General features: G+C 42.7%; 1 protein-coding gene across 3 annotated transcripts in view; it reads left to right on the top strand.

Annotated features, from left to right (window-relative positions):
* The first annotated feature begins 7,708 nt into the window (after window positions 1-7,708).
* Window positions 7,709-23,529, top strand: part of nt5c2a (5'-nucleotidase, cytosolic IIa) — a 78,168-nt gene continuing 62,347 nt past the window's right edge. Inside the window, exons 1-2 of one of the 3 annotated variants that reach the window (XM_072557288.1) lie at window positions 7,709-7,752; window positions 8,362-8,495. In XM_072557288.1, the coding sequence (XP_072413389.1) occupies window positions 7,716-7,752; window positions 8,362-8,495 (171 nt within the window). In that variant the 5' untranslated portion in view covers window positions 7,709-7,715. The other 2 variants (XM_072557291.1, XM_072557290.1) reach the window with 2 other exon arrangements.

The raw sequence follows: 23,529 nt of genomic DNA, 5'->3' as shown, positions 1-23,529 counted from the left end.
ACAGGATGTGAATATTGTGAAGGAGCCACACAAACAAAAAAGAAATGTGTTGAATGTGGAGAAACCACTGTTCTAACTGTAAGAAGCAGAACCACTTTGCATTCAAGTGTTTAGCTACAAAGATGAAAAAGAAGCCAATCAAGATGGCTGCCGGAGAGATGTCACCCAATGAGTCTGACAAACTGAGTTTCTGATGATTCTAACGTTATGCTATATGACAGGCTGGCAATGTCAGGTCTAAAGATGATAAATGGTTTATGACTTTAGAATGAAGGCTGCAGAAAGACAGCATCAAGCAAATGTGAAGTGTTGGATAGACGCTGGTGCAACATCATGGGTTTCACAGACTGTGTGAAGTTGCTGACCAATAATGAATACTTCAGAGGATGGATTCAGGCTTTATGATGGGTTGATACTCAACCCAATAGGACAAGTAAAGCTCTGAGCCCAATCCAATGGGAAGAACGAAGATCTGGAATTCCAGTTAGAAAGCGTTTTACAAAATCTACTCATGTGGCCAAACCAGGTAAGGATGACAGTTTTCCTTCACTAAAGGATGTCAGTGAACCAAAAGAGTTGCCGAAGCAGATCAAAAGATTTGGCTGATAATCCCACAAATACCAGAAGAGATTTTCAACATTTCACAGGCCACTAAACCAATGACTGTTAAAAAGATCCTAAAAGATTCCGAAGATGTCTTTACAGGTCTTCCTGGTGAACATCTTCTCAAAGTAGATGAGAGTATGAGGACAACTCCACATCTGCCAGGTAAAGTTCCAGCATAATCATCTACAGCCTGAAGGACAAGATAGAGGAACCAATGGCCTATCAACCCAGGCAGCCCTAGAAAGAGGGAAAGAAGATAAACAGATGAGATATCAGTTTTTAAAAAGCTAGTGATAGCAAGCGAAAGTAGAAGACACAGTCATCACTGAAAATCAGAGGAAAAATAGAATAGAGCAAGAAACAAAAGATGCAGTTGAAGATATCCAAACTCAGGGACATAGGTCATATACTCACAATGATAGGACTTTCCAAGGATCTTGCCAAGGTGAGAGCTGTAGCAGAGATGTAGCAACCAACAGGTGAGAAAGCATGCAACATCTCTGACAAGATTCTTGCCTATTTTGTCATCAGTGTGGGAACATTGCTTCTAGTTCATTGCTTCAAAGGATATACAGCAGCATTGGGCACAGAACAAGCAGCAGCTTACACTTGAATTAAAAAGTGGCAGCAACAGCTTAGCATGCTCTGGGGGTTGTCAGGCTTCACTGGAGTAGCACACTGGAAATGGCAATGGTCTAGTGGTATTACAAATGGGCTATTAATCCAGAAACCCAAGTAATGTTCTGGGGACCCAGATTCAAATCCCTCTATAGCAGATTGGGGAATTTGAATTCAATAAAAAATCTGGAATTAAGAGTCTAACAATGACCATGAATCAACTGGTTCACTATTGTCCTTTAGAGAAGAAAACTTCCATCCTTACCTGGTCTGCACTACATGTGACTCCAGGTGGAAGTAGGCACTGCAGATGCTGGAGATTAGAGTTAAGATTAGAATGCTGCTGGCAAAGCACAGCAGGTCAGGCAGCAGCTGAGGAGCAGGAAAATCGATGTTTCGGGCAAAAGCCCTCCCCCTCACTGAGGATGAGTGATCAGTCCTCAGCAAAGGCCTTACCTTCATCCCCCTCCATCCATGCATCAACAAATTCAATACACATTGTGACATCGAACACGTATTTTGCCTCCGAGCATACTTTTTTAATCAAGACTCCTGCCCACCTTCCGAGGACCCCTTCACCCACTTCCAACATACCCCATTCACCTGGACAACCCATGCCAGTCTATCACTCGTCCTCGACCTCTTTATTTCCAACTACCATCGAGACATTAACCGCTCAACCTGTCTACCCTCCTCCCCCACTCCAACCTCTCACCCTCCACTCCCTCTGCTCCAACCCCAACCTCACCCTCAAACCAGTGGACAAAGGGGGTTCAGTGGTAGTTTGGTGCACTGACCTCTACACCACTGAAGCCAGGTGTCAACTCAAAGACACCTCCTCCTTCTGCTCCTTGACCATGACCTCACCCCCTCATCACCAAACCATCATCTCCCAGACCATACACTACCTCATCACCTCAGGGGAACTCCCACCCAAAGCTTTCAACCTCATAGTTCAGGAACCCCATACTGCCTGATTCTACCTCCTACCCAAGATCCACAAGCCTGACTACCCCGGTCGAACCATTATCTCTGCCTGCTCCTGCCCCACCGAACTCATCTCCACCTACCTCAATGCTGTCCTATCCCCTCTGGTCCAGGAACTCCCCACATATGTTTAGGACACCACCCATGCCCTCCACCTCCTCCAAGACTTCTGTTTCCCTGGCGCCCAAATGCCTCATCTTCACCATGAACATCCAGTCCATCCACCATGACCAGGACCTCCAAGCCCTCTGTTTCTTCCTCGTCCCCACTAGTGCCCTTCCACTGACACTCTTATTCGTTTGGTCCTCACCCTCAACAATTTCTCCTTCAAATCCTTCCACTTCTTCCAGACAAAAGGGGTAGCCATGGACACCCGCATGGGCCCAGCTATGCCTCGGTCTCTTTTATCAGCTACATAGAACAATCCCTCTTCTGGAGTTACATCGGCACCACTCTCCACCTTTTCCTCCGCTACATTGAAAACTGCACTGGCGCCACCTCATGCTCCTACGAGGAGGTTGAACAGTTCATCAACCAACACATTCCACCCTGACCTTAAATTTACCTGGACCATCTCTGACACCTCCATCACCTTCCTGGACCTCTCCATCTCCAACAACAATGACCAACTCAACACTGACATTTTTTACAAACCACTGACTCCCACTGCTACCTGGATTATACCTCTTCCCACCCTGCCTCCTGTAAAAGTGCTATCCCTTATTCCCAATTCCTCTGCCTCTGCCACATTTGCTCCCAGGAGGACAAGTTCAACCACAGAACACACCAGATGGCCTCCTTCTTTCAGTACCGCAATTTCCTCTCTCACGTGGTTGAAGATGCTCTCCAACGCATCTCATCCACATCCCTCACCTCCCCACTCAAACCCTACCCCTCCAAGGACAGAAGGACAGAACTCACCTGGTCCTCAACTTCCACCTCACCAATTTCTGCATAAATCACATCATCTGTCGACATTTCCACTACCTACAAACAGACTCCACCGCCAGGGAAATATTTCCCTACCCACCCCTATCTGCTTTCTGCAAAGACTGTTCCCTCTGTGACTACCTGGTCAAGTCCACATCCCCTAACAACCCACCCTCCCCTCCTGGCAACTTCCCCTGCCACGGCAGGAATTGCAAAACCTGTGCCCATACCTCCCTATCATCTCCATCCAAGGTCCCAAAGGAGCCTTCCACATCCACCAAATTTTCACCTGCACTTCCATACATGTTATTTATTGTATCCGTTGCTCCCGATGTGGTCTCCTCTACATTGGGGAGATAGGGTGCCTTCTCGCAGAGCGCTTCAGAGAACATCTCCTGGACACCCGCACTAATCAATCCCACTGCCCCGTGGGTGAAGATTTCAACTCCCCCTCTCACTCTGCCAGGGATATGCAGGTCCTGGGCCTCCTCCATCACCACTCCCTCACCACCAGACACCTGGAGGACGAACGCCTTCAGATCCTTCAACCCCAGGGCATCAATGTGGACTTCACCAGTTTTCTCATTTCTCCCTCCCCCACCTTAATCCAGTTCCAACCCTCCAGCTCAGCACCGTCCTCATGATCTGTCCCAACCGTCAATCTTCCTTCCCACCTATCTGCTCCACCCTCCTCTCCGATCTATCACCTTTACCCCCACCTCCATCCACCTATTGCACTCTCAGCTACCTTGTCCCCAGCCCCACCCCCTTCCATTCATATCTCTACATGTGTCTCCAGACCCACAGCAATGTGGTTGACTCTGAACTATCTTCTGGCTTGGCCAATAAATGCTGGCCTAGCCAGCAATTACCTTTTTCCTTGATTGAATAAAAAAAAGCCCTGCCATTCCCAGAGTCATCACTAAAGTTGAACATTTTATCAAAGTATGCAGAGTCCCCATTTACCTATATTTGTAGGCCCAGGTTAATAGAAAACATGGACCAGCTTTCGGTACTAAACAAGAATGACTATTTACTGAAAATAAATAGATTCCAGCAACAGGTAAGCAACTATGAACTGTCAATATATAACTACTAGTTAAAAGTCTATTCCCTTTATAAAACCACACCTATACATACAGAGACAAACAAAAATGATTGGTGTTATGCATGGAGGGAAAATCTAGGAAGGCTGTTCAAAGTCCTCTGGCCAGAGGGTTTGCTGAGATGATCCATCTGCTTACCAGGACTTTCTGTTCTTCAATCTGTCTTCTTCAGATATTTTCACTTTCTTGCATGAGACACAGAATGACTTGTTCACAATTTATTAAATTTCTGAATTATTAGTTAAAAACAATAGCTTACAGCAACTGAAGGGAGAGGATAACTGACGTTCTTCAGACACCATTCACACTCTACAAAGTGTGCGACGAGTCAGGAGCTAACTACATAGTTGTTGACAGACAGATAACCTTTGACATCCACAGCTGGTCACAATTCCATAAAGCAATCGATCATTCAGCCAAATCTCACTTTGTACATGCCCTCTGGTGCCATCCATTTGCCATCTCCCACTAGTTCAACAAGGCAGCAATGCAAAGGGGTGGCATGGTGGCCCAGCGGTTGGCACTGCTGCCTTACAGCACCAGGGTCTCAGGTTCAATTCGAGCCTCAGGTGACTGTCTGTGTGGAGTTTGCACTTTCTCCCTGTGTCTGCGTGGGTTTCCTCCGGGTGCTCCGGTTTCCTCCCACAGTCCAAAGATGTGCAGGTTAGGTGAATTGCCCATGCTATATTGCCCATACTGTTAGGTACATAAGTCAGAGGGAAATGGGTCTGGGTGGGTGACTCTTTGGAGGGTCGGTGTGGACTTGTTGGGCCGAAGGGCCTGTTTCCACACTGTAGGGAATCTAATCTAAACAAAAACCATTTACAATAAGTTTTGGTAACTTGCTTTTAAAATGTGCAACAAATCCTTTCGCAATCTTTGGTTTTCCTATTTCCCCAAAACCAAATATAGATAAAAATGAAAAGATACATTTTTTGCAGAATCATCAAACCAGCAGAGACACCGAATCTGCAAAATAAGTGTCTTGCTCTAATCAAGCATTCATCATGGGAATGACACTCCCTGGGGAAGGATCATCATCCCAGGAATGAACAAATACTAGACAAACTGATCGTGACAAGTTGCACATATAAAATAACACTTTAGAGATAATGCATGGAATAAGGGTCCCGAGACTGATGAAAATGGGATAGCCTAAAATCATCATAGTTTTCTTGATGTGTGATAATGTTTCTATGTATACCATAATACTGTAATACTAAATGTATTGGGTAAATTGGGCAATTCATGATTGCAAATATTAGCTTGTGCAACTTATTTTATGAAAAGGTGATGTTTGGAGAATTACATTTTCACATCGAGTCCTGGCTGGCTTGCTGAAGTCATGTCATCGGGAAATAGTAGTGGAGTGATGTCACTGAACCAGTAACCCACAAGTAACCTAGGTGACCTGTCTCTTTAAGTCTTTCACGAAAGGTGGATCTGTCCCTTTAGTTCCTTCAATGGGAAATAGAGGGTTGTTTCTTTAAATCTTCACTGTGTAAGGACCATGTCTTTTTAAAATTATTTATATCTTTAAAAACTGTAGCCTGCGATTAGAAAGAACTCCTTTTATAAACTGGGATTTACCAGGATGGCTGCATACGTTCACAGCAGAGAATTTGATTTCTGTTGTGAACGTTTTTTCTGTCTTTGGGTTCCTACAATGTACAGACGATCAGAAGCCAAGGAGTTGTTTACAAGGGATACTGTTTGGTTCTCAGCTAAATAAGCAGGTTGGAATTGGAAACAATTTAAAGCAACAGACAAAGAAAGATAGAAAGACACAAAATGTGTGTAATTGTTTTCTTAGGCAGAAACACTCAGTTTAACCTTGAAGAAAACCAGTTATCTTTCCTGCAGCAGTTGCTGTGAACCAGTAGCTCTGTGCTTCTCATTAACCAGTGGAATGCTGCAGAGAAAGGCAACTGAACACCATGGGTTTGGATGGCTGAAGAAGGACCATTTCAACAACTGAATTGGGAAGAAGAGACCACTGAACTGACCTTTTAAGTTTTTTCCAACGTTGCCAATAATCTATTTTGCCCACTTCTTTTTCTGCGTACAATGTGCATATGTAAGGGGAGGGGGAGGCAGTTATAAGGAGATTAGAGTTTCAGTTAGTAGCGTTACATTTCTGCAGTTTATGTATGTTTATCTGTAGCCATAGTCTAACTATTTATAATAAATAACAATTCTTGTTTAATACAGGAACATAGTCCGTGTCTTCTATTAACCTTAATCTGGAACGCAGGTAAATTGGGGTACTGTGTGTTCTTCAAAATAAACTATAACATTTGGTATGACTCTGGGAATAGCAAGTCTCAATTTATAATATGTTACCTAGTGGGTTGTAACAACGGAAATAAGCGGACCCATCTGTTTAAATACTTCATTGGGAAAAGGGGAGGGGTGACAGTCTTCTTAAATTCTTCACTGAGAAATGAAGACCGATCTCATTAAAAGTTACACACGGAAAGAGGACCTGTCACTTGAAGTCCTTCCCAAATACTGAGGGCCTGTCTCTAAATCCTTCACTGGAAAGGGTGGGGTTTTTCTCTTTAAATCACCGGGAAATTGGGGCCTGCCTCTTTAAATCTTTCACAGGGAATGGGACCGATCTTTTTGAGCCCTTCACGGGGAAGGATGGATCCTTTCTCTTTCAATCTTCCCTGGGAATGGTGGGCCTTTCACTTTCCATTCTCCACTGAGAATTAGGGCCTGTATATTTAAATCCTTCTCAGGAAACGGTGGGGCCTGTGCCTTTCAATCCTTCACTTCCTCTATCTTTAAATCTTTCACTGGGAATAGGGCCTGTGTCTTTAAATCCTTCACTGGCAATGGTGGACTGTGTATTTTAAATACTGCAGTGGCAATGGGGCCCTGTTTCTTCAAAACTTTCACTGGGAATGGGGGCCTGTACCTTTAAATCTTTCACTGGGAATGGGGGCATGTATCTTTAATTTCTTCACTGGGAATGGGTGCCTGTATCTTTAAATCCTCTACTGGGAATGGGGGCCTGTGCCTTCAATTCCTTCACTGGGAATGGGAGTCTGTATCTTTAAATCCTTCTCGGGGAATGGTGGCCTGTATCTTTAAACCCTTTACTGGGAATAGAAGACTGTACCTTTAAATCCTTCACTGGGATTAGGGGCCTGTGTCTTTAAATCCTTCACTGGGAAGGGGGGGTCTGTGTCTTTAAATCCTTCACAGGGATTTGGGGCCCGTGTCTTTAAAGCCTTCACGGGGAATGGGGACCTGTATCTTTAACTCCTTCGGTGCGAATGGGGGCCTGTGTCTTTAAATCCTTTAACTGGGAATGGGGGCCTGTGTCTTTAACTCCTTCACTGGGAATGGGGGCCTGTGTCTTTAACTCCTTCACTGGGAATGGGGGCCTGTGTCTTTAAATCATCTTCCCTCCGATGCAGTCCTGGTGACGTCACCATGCCGCGCCCCCCGAGCCTGTGCATGCGCAGTGACGGCCGCTTTTTCGTAGCTCGAGCGGGTGAGTGACAGGCGGGAATCGGGGGGAGAGAGAGACCGGGGACCGGAGGGAGATCGCTGTCCCCTCACCCTCCTCCCCGAGTGAGGAGGCACTGCGTGGCGACTGGGGGGCACTTCTCTTCGAGTTTGGGGTGTCCAATCCTGGCTCCATCTGCTGCCGGTTCCCGCCCTCCCTCCCTCCCTCAGCCGCCCCGCACCGTCCTCCGGTCAGTCACTCAGGCTGCGGGCCCGGGGTGAAGCCGGGGGGGTACCGTTGGGTCTGGGGGGGGTACCGTCGGGTCTGAGGGGCGGGGAGCGGTTTCCACGGGCTGAGTACCCGTCCCCTCCCGATCTGATCCAGTGTAAAGGGGTTTGTCGATGTGCTCAGTCCTCCCTCCCCCAGACTGAGGAACAGCATCTGTCTCATCCCCTTCTCAATCCAATGGCTCTGTCCTCCCTGCATCCCTCAGACTGAGGGGAGGAGGGGGACGTCCATGTACTTCCCCATCCCAGTCACTGGGGGGGGGGGGGGGGTAAAGTAATTTTAAAAGAAGAAAGTTCCTGTGTCACTTACTCAGATCTGCCTCACAGCTAAATCTCTTTGTAAAATTTGTACTTCACTCCTCTCCAGAGATTTTCTCATTGCACTGTGGCACAGTTTGGAAGCAGTCAGAAGCTGTTCTCTCACCTGATCCTGAATTTGAAATTGGAAGACGATCTTTTGCAGTGACGAACTCTACACTTGATGTACTGCTGGAGTTTGGGGTATGCTGAATAAATATACATTTTAAATTCTGTGTTTTGTTGACATTTTAACCTGTGCTGTTCTGTAACTGGATCAGTAACTGCTTGAGCTTAACTCTCAATGTGACATTTTGAGAATTTTTTTGTTTTATAAGATGTGGACATGACTGCAAGGCTGCTGTTTGTTGACTTCCTCAATTGTTCTTGAACTGAATGGTTTGCTTGACCATTTCAAAGGGTGTTTAGTAGTCAGTGACATTGTTATTGATCTGTAGTCTCCTGTAAGGGAGACTAGTTAATGATGACAGATTTTGTTCCCTAAAGGACATCTGTGAACCATTTGGGTTTTACAACGCAGTGAATTCAGCAATGGTGATTGGGAAACTGGTTTTATATTCCAGATTTATGTACATTTCAATTCCATCAACTGCTTTGGTAGCCTCAAGAATTTGAATTCTGTTAAGAAAATGTTGGTCTCTGTAATCATGACCATGAAAGTTGTCATTGTCATCAAAACCTAGTTGTTTGGTTGATGAGATTTTAGGGAGGAAGCCAGCTGTCCTTTATCAAATCTGGTCCATATATGATTCAGCCCCTTAATCATTCTGAGCTAACATACTAACTTTTGAAAGGCAGCTAGCAATGGACAATAAATGCCAGCTTGGCCAAATATATAGACACTTTACAATTAATGGAGAAAATGATCTATGAGGTCTTTTGTTGTGTTCAGTGTGTTACTGAAATGTATGAACTAAGGAAGGTCATGGGTTTGAGCCCTAGTGTGTGCTAGTCTCTGGGTGACCAGATAAGGTGAGAGCAGTTATACATTGGCTCAGGGTTTCTGCATGTGACAAAGATCTTGCATTTCTTTAGATCGCAAAATGCTGCCAAATGCTTCCCATTCAGTTAATTTGTTTGTGTAGTCCTTATCTGGGAAAGATTAACTTTACAACAAAGAATGTCCAATGGGCATGTTAGGTAAACACAAATTCAGTTCTCCTCTGGGCGCTTATTCTTTATTTATCATGATCTGGGCTCCAGTGAAACTCTACCCGTGTCAGTGTTGACAGCACCAAGTGTTAAAAATAAATAGTGGATAGAATCATATAATCCCTACAAAGCAGAAAGAAGCTATTCAGCGCATTGATCCACACTGACCCTCCAAAGAGCATCCCACCCAACTTCAACCCCACCCCTCATCTTATACCTGCAATCCTATATTTACCATGGCTAATCCACCAAGCCTACACGTCCCTGGACACTACTGACAATTTAGCATGACAATTTAGCATGCCAATTCACCGAACCTGCACATCTTTGGAGGAAATCCGGGGCACCTGACAGAAACCTACACAGGCACAGAGGTAATGTGTGAAATTCACGTAGACTGTCATCCAAGGCTTAAATCAACCTTGATCCCTGGTGCTGTGAGGTGGCAGTACTAACTGCTGTGGACATGGAAGCTGAGAGCGATAAAAGTTGAATGCAGTTAATTAAGATCATCCTTATTCTTAATGAGCAGGCTGATCTTTTCTCTGAATCAAAAATTTTAACACCAGGACCAGCAGGTTTTCTTGAAATTTGGGTCTGAGGTCGTTCACCTGTTTCTTGGGTCTTGATCAGAAAGTAAAATGGTAGAGTAGTCTGTGTGTGGGACATCATAGTTTTGGATCTGTGATTCACCAGTCATGGTTTTCTAATCTAGGTGGTTGTATACAGCTTTGCTCTCAGAAGGAGGACTGCCAGAGGCCAGCCATCCTGAGCTGATCCCCTAATGTGAAGTAGCCACTGTAGATCTGCATTGCAGAGTTTCACTGAGCTAAGGAGTGTGTGTACCTTGACACGGTGCAGAGGAGCATGAGCTCAGACTGCAGTACTGCTAATTGCCTGAGGTTCAATAGTGGCAGTTAATGGATAGTGTACAAAGTGTACTGCATAGGGAGTGGAGAGGTTTCCAGAGGAATTGACATTACAGCACAATAAACATTTCATTGATATGGCATAATTAATACTTTTGAGGAGAGTAATGAAAGAGCTATAAATAATGACACATCATTTGCCCTTGAGGCTTTTAGATCCTTATTGTCAGTTGAGGGTTCGTAGCCTTAATTACAGCACTTGCATAGTTTATTTACTATGTAATTCTATTGTGGGCTAATGTCACAACCCAAAGTAGTGTTGATGTCATTCTGTTCTGAGTGCCACTAAAAGGAGCTATATATAGATAAAAATCTGCTTTCCTGGGTGACGTATGATTCCAGTCCCATTGGAGCATTGCTGAATCTTACTCACCTTCTGAAATGGTCTAACAAGCATGATATCAGCAGTTTGGGAAGATGGCCCAACTTACAATGCCCACAAATTGAACTTTACTTTGACACACAGACACACAGACCTCTGTATGCTGATATACGTGCCTAGCAGATGATCACCTATTCACGGTTGCCCTGTCTGCTGTGGAGCAAAAGTTGTCATCTCTTCCTTTATGGATTACACTTCTACACAAAGCAGTGTAGGTGCTCTGATTTCATCCCACTGTCTAAAGTGTAGGTTAGTTGGATTGGCCACGGTAAATCGAGCATAATGTTCAGGGATGTGCTGGCTAGTTGAATTAGCTCTGCGAATTGCAGGGATAGGGTAGGGGGTTGGGTCAGGATGCTTTGCTCTTTGGTGGGCTGGTGTGGACCCGATGGGTTGAATGGCCTGCTTCCAGTTAATTAAGATAATCTTTATGCTAGGATTTCATAGAATCCCTAGAATATGATGACATTTACATTCAATTTAAAAAAAAATAGTCTGGGATTTTAGAAACCAGTCTTGGTGATTAATTATTATAAAACCATTGTCAGTGAATGTCTGGTACAATAATGTCCTTTTAGGGAAGGAAATCTGCCATCCTCCTGAGCCAGCCTACATGTCACCCCAGACTCTCAGCAATGTGGCTGATTCTTAACACACCTCAAATGGCTGAGCACTCCACTCAGTTGAAGGGCACTTGGAAGCAGACAATAAATCAGTGACTAGGAGAAAGTGAGGACTGCAGATACTGGAGTACCAGAGTTGAAAAATGTAGTGCTGGAAAAACACAGCAGGCCAGGTAGCATCTGAGGAGCAGGAGAATCGGCATTTCGGGCATAAGCCCTTCATCAGGAATACAGCTTTTTTTTGGAAGTGGGAGGATTCGAAGGAGGTTTAAACTTGGCGAATCTACTACCTTTGCAGGCAAAGCATTCCAAATCCTTACTACTCTCTGAGTAGAGAAACTACCTCTGACATCTGTCTTAAACCTATCTCCCCTCACTTTCAAGTTGTATCCTCTCGTGTTTGCCATCCCCATACTTGGAAAAAGGCTCTCCCTGTCCACGCTATCTAACCCTCTGACTATCTTGTATGTCTCTATTAAGTCACCTCTCAACCTTCTCTCTAACGAGAACAGCCTCAAGGCCTTCAGCCTTTCCTCGTAAGACATTCCTTTCATACCAGGCAACATCCTAGTAAATCTCCTCTGCATCCTTTCCAAAGCTTCCACATCCTCCTTATAATGCAGTGACCAGAACTGTACACAATACTCCCAAGTGTGGCTGTACCAGAGCTTTGTACAACTGCTGCATAACCTCCTGGTTCCGGAACTCAATCCCTCTAAAGCCCAAAACACTATGCCTTCTTAACAACCCTGTCAATCTGGGTGGCAACTTTCAGGGATCTGTGTACATGGACACCGAGATCTCTCTGCTCATCTGACTCCCAAGAATCTTACCATTAGCCCAGTACTTTGCATTCCGATTACTCCATCCAAAGTGTATCACCTCACACTTGTCCACATTGAACTCCATTTGCCACCTCTCAGCCCAGCTCTGCATCCTATCTATGTCTCTCTGCAACCTACTACATCCTTTGTCACTATCCACAACTCCACTGACCTTGGTGTCGTCCACAAATTTACTAACCCACCCTTCTAAGCCCTCATCCAGGTCATCTATAAAAATGACGAACAGCAGTCGACCCAACACTGACCCTTGCGGTACACCACTGGACACCAAGATAAACATGTTCCATCAACTACAACCCTCTGATTTCTTTCAGCAAGCCAATTACTGATCCAAACTGCTATGTCTCCCACAATCCCATTCCTCCGCATTTTGTATAATATCCTACTGTGGGGAACCTTATCGAACGCCTTGCTGAAATCCATATACACCACATCAACTGGTTTACTCTCATCTACCTGTTTGGTCACTTTGTCAAAAAAGTCAATAAGCTTCGTTAGGCACGACCTCCCCTTCACAAAACCGTGCTGACTGTCCCTGATCAGATTATTCTTTTCTAGATGGTTATAAATCCTATCTCTTATAACCTTTTCCAACACTTTACCAACAGCTGAAGTGAGCCTCACTAGTCTGTAATTACCAGGGCTGGCTCTACTACCCTTTTTGAACAAGGGAACCACATTTGCTATCCTCCAGTCCTCAGGCACTATTCCTGTAGACAATGATGATTTGAAGATCAATGTCAAAGGCTCAGCAATCTCTTCCCTTGCTTCCTAGAGGATCCTAGGACTTGTCTATTTTCACATTCTGCAGTATTTCTATTACCTCTTCCTTGTGAACCTCAATCTCTTCTAGCCTAGATGCAAGTACCTTTGTATCTTCCTCGCCAACATTTTCATTTTCTATTGTGAACACTGTCAAAAAATATTTATTTAGTGCTTCCCCTATCTCCTCTGACTCCACACACAACTTCCCACTATTATCCTTGATTAGCCCTAATTTAACTCTCTTCATTCTTTTATTCCTGACATACCTATGGAAAGCCTTAGGGTTAACCCTGATCCTATCCGCCAACAACTTCTCATGTCTCCTCCTGGCTCTTCTGAGCTCCCTTTTTAGGCCTTTCCTGACTTCCCTATAACCCTCAAGCGTCCTAACTGAGTTTTCACATTTTGTCCTAACATAAGCCGCCTTCTTCTTCTTGACCAGAGATTCCACTTCCTTAGTAAACCACGGCTCACGCGTTCTATATCTTCCTCCCTGCCTGACAGATACATACTTATCTTTTAAATTAGCAAATTACATAAAACGAAGTGGAAGTGTAACTGAATAGTGAGGATAATGCAAATATACTAGTAAAATATTTGGAGAAGTTATGTGAATAGGCAATTTTTTTGTAGATGAAATTCCAGTGTGTAGAAATGGGAATTATATGCTTTGGCAGGAATAGTAGGACTTTTTAAAATGGTGTAAGACTGGTAAGTGTTGAATTTCAAAAGGCCTAGGGTGTCCTTCTTGATGAATTGCTGAAAGTAAATATATAGGTTCAGCAAGCAACTAGAGAATAAATAATACATTGGCCTTTATTACAACAGTGTTCGAATATAAGAAGTAAAATATGTCTAGCCATTGTATAGAGCCGTAGAACACACCTGGAGGATTGTGTGCAGTTGTGGACTTGTGGCATAAATATTTAAAAAGTATTGATTTAAACTGTTTGTTTAAAATTGTTTTGGTTAACATGCTTAATAACTCTATTAATAAATTCCTTTTTAAAGCTTCAATTTTAGATTGATCTGGCTTTCAGTCAGAAGATGTGGGTTTGATTCTGTTGAACCAGTCCTAATTCCGACTTTCAAAGGCTTGGAATGTGTCATGAACTGTTGCACAAAAGTGTGTTTAGGGCGAGGTGCCTAGCAGTTAAGCTCGGTGGATATTGCCATTCATGGTCTTTCACAACAGATAGAATGCCTTGGGGTGGAGAGGTGATTGTGAGAAACAGCAATGGAGCTTATATATTAATAACAGTAGATTCATACAAAGTCTGATTCTTTTAATAATTGCTTGGTAAGATTGTGCTCTTGGATCATTTTGAGGTGGACAAAGGTTGATAGCCTTGCCCCTTTGAGTATAACAACTATGCTTGTAACTCCATGGACCAAAAGCTCACATGAGTAAGGGGATGGAGTGTCTGTAACCAGGAGACACAGACACTGACTCAGGAAGAAACAGGCTATTGGAGACTGGGGTGAGGGGGGTTTTCTCCACTCAGGCAGATATATCTTTGGAATCCTCTGCCCCAGTGGGCCACAGAGACTCAATTTTTGAGTATATTGAAGGTGGCATACAAACTTATCAATTTCTAACTACATCAAGGAAAATGGTAATCAGGAAAGTGACTTTGACATGGATGATCAACCATGGTCTAGTTGAATGATGGAGTAATCTAGACGGCCTGACTGACCTACCCTGTACCTTGGTTCCTTTTATCAGCAAAATCCAGAAAGGTTTCTCCATTCTACTCAAAGAATGCTGTTGTGTTTTTATCTTTAAAACTTGTAATATGAGAGTTTTTTAAACTTTCTGCAATTGTGTAAACTGATTGTCTTTTGGGGAATGCTGTTCCATATCTTTCCCTGTTTTTTGTTTCCATGATGGTGAGATGTACAATGGACAACTAAAGTACACAAAATCAGAATAACCCTCCAGGAGCCTGGAAACTGGGAAGGAAGGGCCGACACAATGTATACAAAAACAGGCCAGAATTTCATGGGAGTGTGTGTAATATTTCGTGTGTATTATGAGTGGAGATAAAACTTAGAGCTTCCATCTTAGTCAGATGTGCCTTTCTGTACTTGTCTCATATTTCCTTTGTCATTGAGCATGCTGCTAATGTCCTTGTGCTTCGAGGAGTGGAATTTCATGACCCAGATTTTAGAATTGTGGCAGTGCTTTCCTTTTTTTTAGATTTCTATTTTTAGAAGGTATGAGACATGTGAAAAATCTGGTTACAGGTTTTGTCCTCGAGTATCCTCTAAGCTCCCCATGTCTTGAGGTGCTATCTGATGTTGGAGTATGGGTTTTAAACGTAGCAGCAAGTCTGAGTTCTTAACCTGAGTTGCCAGTCAATACCTCTGAATCTAGACAATGAATTTCTATACTGTTCATGCATGAGCCTGAGACAACAGCAGAGTCTAATCTTGTGCTCTTTCAAAACTATATTCTGCATGTATTATTGGATAACTATCGAAAACTGATCCTCTCCTGGTTTCTCCCCTTACTTCCGTGTGCTACTCATTTATAATCTGCTGCCCCAGCTAACTGTGCACCAATCTCCAATTTTAAACAGGAACATTCCTGATTCCTGCTTTTTTTTAAAAAACCAAGCTTCAATTTCAATGTGAGACTGTCTGTCCGGGTCGCCGATGATTTAATCCTTCTGACAAAGCATCTGAGTTTGCAGCTGTTTTCTGGAACAGGTCATCACTCAAAAGCAAATTCTGTTTTGCCTTTTAGGGTGTTGTTGTTTTCTATTGTAGAAAATAAAAACAAACACCACAAAAGCTGTTTTCTTTTGTGGGTGAACTTTCTGGTATGTGGGAACGTTGGTGTGTCTAACTCCATATTGTACCTGTCCGGAGATTTGATGGGCATGATGTAGACGAAGCTCATGTTTCGTTTTTAAGTGTAGAGGAAGCTTGACTATGTATTTAACCTTGTGGGGTACTAAACCTAGTAGTATTTGATGGAGGCAATGTTGTGGGCATTTTACTTTCTATTTAAGAGTGGGGAAGCTCTACTGTACATTTTAATGCCATTGCTGGGATTGTTTGTGGGGAAGGTGTATGGTGGTAAGGTTTCTGGACCAGTAGTCCAGAGGTCCAAGTTAATGTTCTGTGGTAGTTGATGGAATTTTTATTCAATTAAATAAATCTGGATTATAAAGCCAGTCTCCTGGTAATGGTGACCATAGAACTATAATCTGTTTTTTATAAAAGTCCATCTGATTTATTAAAGGCCTTTACATTAAGGGATGAAAATCTGCTGTCCTTCAGTCTGGTTTACACGTGACTCCAGATCCAAAACAGTCCTAACTGCCTCTGAAATGGCCCAGCAAGCCAATCGTAGTGTCATTAGAGATGTACAGCATGGAAACAGACCCTTCGGTCCAACTCGTCCATGCCGACCTGATATCCTAACCTAATCTAGTCCCATTCCAACACTTGGCCCATGTCCCTCCAAAACCCTTCTTATTCATATACCCATACAGATGCCTTTTAAATGTTGTAATGGTACCAGCCTGTACCACTTCCACTGGCAGCACATTCCACACAAGCATCATCCTCTACGTGAAAAAGCTGCCCCTATAGGGAAACTAGAATTACACAGCCTAACCAATGTTCTGTACACCCGCAATATGACCTCTCCGCTCCTCTACTCCATGCTCTATACAGTAAAGGAAAGCATTCCAAGTGCCGCCTTCACTATCCTACCTACCTGTGACTCCACTTTCAAGGAACTATGAGCCTGCACTCCAAGATCTCTTTGTTCAACAACACTCCCAGGACCTTACCATTAATTGTATAAGTCCTGCCCTGATTTGCCTTTCCAAAATGCAGCACCTAATTTGTCTAAATTAAACTCCATCTGCCACTCCTTGGCCCATCTGATCAAGATCCTGTCGTGCTTTGAGGTAACATTCTTCATTGTCCCCGACACCTCCAATTTTGGTGTCATCTGCAAATGTATGAACAATACCTATGTTCCCATCCAAATCTTTTATATAAATGGCAATAAGCAGAGGACCCAGCACTGATCCTTGTGGCACTCCACTGGTCACAGGCCTTTAATCTGAATAGCAACCCTCTACCAGTTCTGTATCAAAATGGCTACTTCTTCCTGTATTCCATGTAATCTAACTTGCTAACCAGTCTACTATGAGGAGCCTTGTTGAATGTTTTACTGAAGTCCATACAGATCACATCCACCACTCTGTCCTCATCAATCCTCTTCATTACTTCTTCAAAAAACTCAATCAGGTTAGTGAGACATAATTTCCCATACACAAAACCATGTTGACTCACTAATCAGTCCTTGTCTTTTCAAATGCATGTAAATTCTATCCCTCAGGATTCCCTTCAACAAATTATCCATCACTGATATCAGGCTCGCCGGTCTAGTGTTTCTTGGCTTTTACTTACCACCTTTCTTAAATGGTGACACCATGTTAGCCAAAGTCCAGTCTTCTGGCACCTCAACTGTGACTATCGATGACCCAATTACTTCAACAAGGAGCGCAGCAATCATTTCCCTAGCTTCCCACAGCGTTCTTGGGTACGCTTGATCAGGTCCTGGGGATTTATCAACTTTTATATGTTTTCAGACATCTAACATCAACACCTCTGTAATATTACGTTCCCTACAGTATGGAAACAGGCCCTTTAGCCCAACCAATCCACACCGACCCTCCAAAGAGTAACCAACCCAGACCCATTTTCCTCTGACTAATGCACTGAACATTACGGGCAATTTAGCATGGCCAATTCACCTGACCTGCACAACTTTGGACTGTGGAAGGAAACCGGAGCAATCGGAGGAAACCCACACAGTCACGGGGAGAATGTGCAAACTCCACACAGTCTGCCTGAGGGACCTTGGTGCTGTGAGGCAGCAGTGCTAGCCACTGAGCCACCGTGCTGCCCCTTAATATGGACATTTTTTAAAAAAATGTCGCTATCTATTTCCTCACATTATGTCTTCCATGTCCTCCACAGTAAACACTGATGCAAAATGCTTGTTTAGTATCTTCCCCCGTCTCCTGTGGTTCCACAGGAGATCTTTGAGGGGCCTTGATCTCCTTGCTGATCTTTGAGGGGCCCTATTCTCTCCTTAGTTACCCTTTTGTTCTTAATATTTTTGTGAAATCTCTTTGAATTTTCCTTAACCCAATTTGCCAAGGCTATCTCATGTCTCCTTTTTGCTCGTTTTTGATTCCCATCATATGTATACTCCTACTGCCTTGAGCCTCTTCTAAGGATTCACTCGATCTCTCCTGTCTATATCTGACATATGCTTCCTTCTTTTTCTTAGCCAAAACCTCAATTTCTCTAGTCATTCGACATTCCCTTCACCTACCAGCCTTGCATTTCACCCTAATGGGAATATACTGTCTCTGGACTCTCTATCGCATTTTTGAAGACTTCACATTTTCCAGTTGTCCCTTTACCTGCAAACATCTGCCCTCAGTCAACTTTTGAAAGTTCTTGCCTAATACGGTCAAAATTAGCCTTTCTCCAATTTAGAATTTCAACTTTTAGATCCGGTCTATCTTTTTCCATCACAGTTTGTTTAAAGTGGGTGGCACGGTGGCACAGTGGTTAGCACTGCTACCTTACAGCGTCAGAAACCTGTGTTCAATTCCCGCCTCAGGCGACTGACTGTGTGGAGTTTGCACATTCTCCCAGTGTCTGTATGGGTTTCCTCCAGGTGCTCCGGTTTCCTCCCACAGTACAAAAAATGTGCAGGTTAGGTGAATTGGCCACGCTAAATTGCCCGTAGTGTTAGGTGAAGGGGTAAATGTAGGGGGAGGGGTCTGGGTGGGTTGCGCTTCCACAGGTCGGTGTGGACTTGTTGGGCCAAAGGGCCTGTTTCCACACTAAGTAATCTAATCTATTTGAATTAGAGCCAGAATTATAGTTGCTGGCTCCAAAATGTTCTCCCGCTGGCACCTCAGTCACTTGCCTTATTTTCCAAGAGGAGGAGAAAGTGAACTACAGATGCTTGAGATAAGAGTCAAAGTGTGACGCTGGAAAAGCACCGCTGGTCAGGTAGTATCTGACCGAGTAGGAGTGTTGATGTTTTGAGCATGAGCGCCTCTTCAGGAATGTTGAAGAGCTCGTGCTCAAAATGTCGACACTCTTGCTCCTCAGATGGTACTTGACTGGCCGTGTGTTTCCAGTGACACACTTTTTGACTCTTACTTCTCAAGTAGATCAAGTTTTGCAGGTTCTCTAGTAGGTACATCCACATACTGAATCAGAAAGTTTTCTTGTACACACTTAACAAATTCTTCTCCATCTAAATCCTTAATATTATGGCAGTCCCAGTGTATGTTTGGAAAGTTAAAATCCCCTACCTGTTATTCTTACAGATAACTGAGATCTCCTTACAAATTTGTTTCTTAATTTCCTGCTGACTGGAGGGGGGTTCTATAATACAATCCCAATAAGGTGATCATCTCTTGCCTATTTCTCAGTTCCAACCAAATAACAGTTGATGATGGGCACCAAAAGCTGGCTTTGCCAGTGATGTCCACATTCATTGAAAGAATAAAGAAAAACAAAGGTGAGAGGAGGCTAATTTACCTGGTATGTAAACATGCAAAATAGGAGCAGAAGTGCGCTAACTGGTCACTTGAGCTTGCTCCACCATGCAATCAGACTATGTGTAATTTGATCACTCCAGTTTCATAGTTAATTCCAGTCATGTAGTTTTGGATTTTATGGCATAGAAAGTTTTGGTCCTGCGTTTTCTCTCCATAGGAGCTTTCTGATTTATCTTCTCCACTTCAAGCTATTTTAAATTTTGATTTTTACCAAATGCACCTAGAATTACCCAGCATTTATAACAGATTTTGGCTCAACTGGTATCTGCCAGTGCTTGTATTCCACATTATTCTCTTGTGAGTATACTTCATATCACTCCATCAGCAACAATTCTGACATGTATTTTTAATTGTGCATTTTCTTGCAATAAAATAACCCAAAGTGCATCATGAGTTAGTACACAAAATTGGTTTCCAAACCACAAAAGGCAATATTAGGCCAGGTAACTATAAAAGTTTGTTCAAACATGTTTTTAACAACATCTTGAAGTACAGCACAGTGGAGGGAATTTCAGAGCTTTGATCACAGCTTTGACGTGATTAAATTAGGAATCTGAGGAATACTATTGCAGAAGGTTGTATGCCTAAAAGAGGTGCATCTTTCTATTTCTTTCTTAATTTGATTTACTTCCTCTTTCATACTATGGTGGTGGTTCCACATTCTTACTACTCTCTTGTAAAATTCTGATTCTTTCTTTTTAAAATAAGCAAGGCTATTAATGTCAGCTAATTTTCATTCCCTCTGTAAGTGGAGCCATCTTTTATTGAACTATCCTATCAAACTCTTGCTTAATTTTAATGGTCTCCATAAGGGAATCCTTCAATTCTTTTTGTTCTAGAAAAATTTCTGCAGCTGCAATAATCAATTCTTCTTTTCCCTGGCTCCAATGTTGCACATTTCTGACAACCCACTGTGATACATTAATAAATAACTAGTTTTCCTGACCCCTCTGTTTGTTCTGTCACAAATGAAATTGATGCCTTCAAATAGCCGACTGGCTGATTAGTGCAAATAGATTTTCTGGTTTATTTTATCATTATCCTCTGTCCTTTGCTGTGTGATAGCAGTTTACCATTGGCCTTTTGGCAATGACCTGAAGTAGTTTACCTTCAGCTTTTGCTTGGGAGCCATCTTGTAAGGGGATTCTTGTAGGAACATAGAAACAAAAGGAAACTGTTTAGCCATTCAAGCCTGATCAATGGGGTCATACCATTTCTTTCTGCCTTTGACCCATTAGCAAATTTTTCAATCTCATTAAAGTTAATTTTGATCTTTAATCAATTGCCATTTGTGGAGGAGAGTTCCAAACTTCTACCACCTTTGGCATGTAAAAGTTTTCTAATTTCACTCCAAGTTCAGTCTTTAATTTTTACGCTCTGCCCATGCTCCTAGACTCACCAGTTGGTGCAAGAAATTTCTCCTCTTTTGCCGTATCTGTTTATATTAATATTTTGAACTTTGATCAATGCCTACTCTTAATATTCTAACTTCCAGGGCGTACAATCCTGGTTTGTGTGATCCATAATATAACTCCTGGACTCTAACAAACATTCTGGTATGATAACATTGCACTTTCTCCAAGGCCTTCCAGTTCAGACACTAACAAGGCTTTGTATTGTTCATTTGTCATGGAATGGTTACATTTAAAGGAGGCCATTCAGCCTGTCATGTCTGTGTTCACAGCCTCATCAGCCATGCAAGGATTGACAGAACACAAGACTGGTGATGTGAGATTAGTGGGAATTAGAATAAAAAGGTGGACAGTCACACTTGTTAATGAGTGATTGCCATGATAGCAACATATTTTCAGAAGGAGCAATTTCGCTCATGTCTCCACTCTGCCTTTTACCCATTGCCCTACAGATTTTTTTTCTTTTTCAGATAATGATTTCAGTTTCTTTTTGAAAGTCTTCATTCACGTTGTCTCTACTTTTAGGCCACATATTCTAAGCCCTTACCACTCACTGAAAACCTTTTTTTCCTGGTGTCTCCATTGCTTCTTTGCCAGTTACCTCAAATCTTTGATCTCTGATTCTGGATCTTGCATCAATGAGAACATTTTCTCCCTTTATATTTGTTATTTTGAATATCTCTATCAAGTGTCTTCTCTACTAAGAAGAAGAGTCAAATTGGACTCTAAGCATTAATGCTACTCCTGTCTCCACAGATATGGCCAGATCTGCTGAGTTTCTTTTCAGCACTTCATTTTTAACCCGCTTACAACTCTCCAATTTATCTCTATACCTGAAATTCCTTATCCCTGTAACCATTCCTTTTGAATCATTTCTGTACTCTGTCTCAGGCTGTCACACCCTTTCTAATGTGTGATGCTCAGGGCTGGCCATAATGCTTTGGTTTAGATCGCACCGGTGTTTTATAAAAGTTTAGCATCATTCTCTTGCTTTGTACTCTGTATTCCAATTGATAAAGCCTAAGATGATGTAAGCTTTATTAACTGATGTTTCAACCTGTCTGGCCATTTTCAAATGACTTATGCACATCTACACCTAGGTTCCTCTGCCTCTCCATCCCTTTTAGAATGGTGCCCTTTACTGTTTATTATCTCTTTATGTCCTTCCTTCCAAAATTATTCTCTTTCCACTTTTCTGCAGTCAATTTCAGCTGCCACTTGTCTGTCCATTCCACCATCCTGTCTGTCCTTTTGAAAATCTACACTATCCTTTTCATTATTCAGGATATTTGTTGTCCACAAATTGTAAATTGTACTATGTACATGAAGGTCTAGATTATTTAATATACATCAAGAAAAGCCAGAGTCACAATATTGACATCTAGGGACCTGCTCTAAACTCTATCTTCAGCCCAAAAACAACCATACCCCTGTTTCCTGTCACTCAATCATTTTGTATTATTTTCCACTGTCCCTTTTATTTTGAGTTTTCAGAGTGACAAGAGCAGGCAGAAAAAAACACTCTTGGTATTCTGTAGTTGAACTGAAGGCAGGGCAGAACATTGCAGTTAACCTTGCATACACAACCAACTGTACCTGCAAATTCTCATTGAACATTTGTGCCAAGCTTGTGTTGTGAGTGAATGATGTGTTCTGAAGACCATCCATCTTAGTGGGGAACGATCTGTTGACAGCTTAATAGAAGTTGGTAACACGAGTGAGTACATTGAGCCCAGGTTTGATGAGAAGCTGATATTTGAGCCATTGGGAGACATGTAATTAAATATCTGGATAGTTAATTTTGTATCGTGTGTGCAAGCTGCTTTGGGTGCTGATGTTCATAGATAATCTAGATGTGTGGGATTATTGCAGGATTGTTGATTCAGAGAGGCAGCCAATGTTGTGGGAACCTGGGTTTGAATCCCCTGACAGCAGATGGTGGAATTTGAATTCAATAAAGTTTGAAATTATGGGTCTAATAATGACTACAAATCCATTGTTGTTTGTCAGAAAAACCCATCTGGTTCACTACTCTCCTTTTAGGGAAGGAAACTGCCATTCTAGCCTTGTCTGGCCTATGTGTGATTCCAGACCCACAGTGATGTGATTTGGCATTTAACAATGGGAATACATGCTTTCCTAGCATTTATATGCACACTTGATGTGATTTTTACTGTATGAAGCTATTCAATGTTATACAAATCACCATTTGGCGCCTCTTTTCTGAAGGCTATGAATTCAAGCCTGGTACAAGGCTTTAGCAGACAAACTAGGGCAGATGAGTGAGCTGCTGTTTTTTCAGATGAGATGCTGAAACCCATTGATCAGTTCCAGTGAATACTTAAGATCCATTGACATTATTGAAAGGTGAGTAGTGAGTTTCCCTTGTGTCCTGGCCAGGAAACAAATGGTTAATGCTAGTACTGATTTGAGTTAAAGCGGATTGTCATCAACTAACACACTACATTTGGCTATCAGCTAAATCAAAATGT

The sequence above is a fragment of the Chiloscyllium punctatum genome, chromosome 38 (assembly GCF_047496795.1).
Source record: "Chiloscyllium punctatum isolate Juve2018m chromosome 38, sChiPun1.3, whole genome shotgun sequence".
In the NCBI taxonomy this organism is placed as follows: domain Eukaryota; kingdom Metazoa; phylum Chordata; class Chondrichthyes; order Orectolobiformes; family Hemiscylliidae; genus Chiloscyllium; species Chiloscyllium punctatum.
Note: the sequence above shows the minus strand (reverse complement) of the source record. Positions and strands in the feature narration are given on the sequence as shown.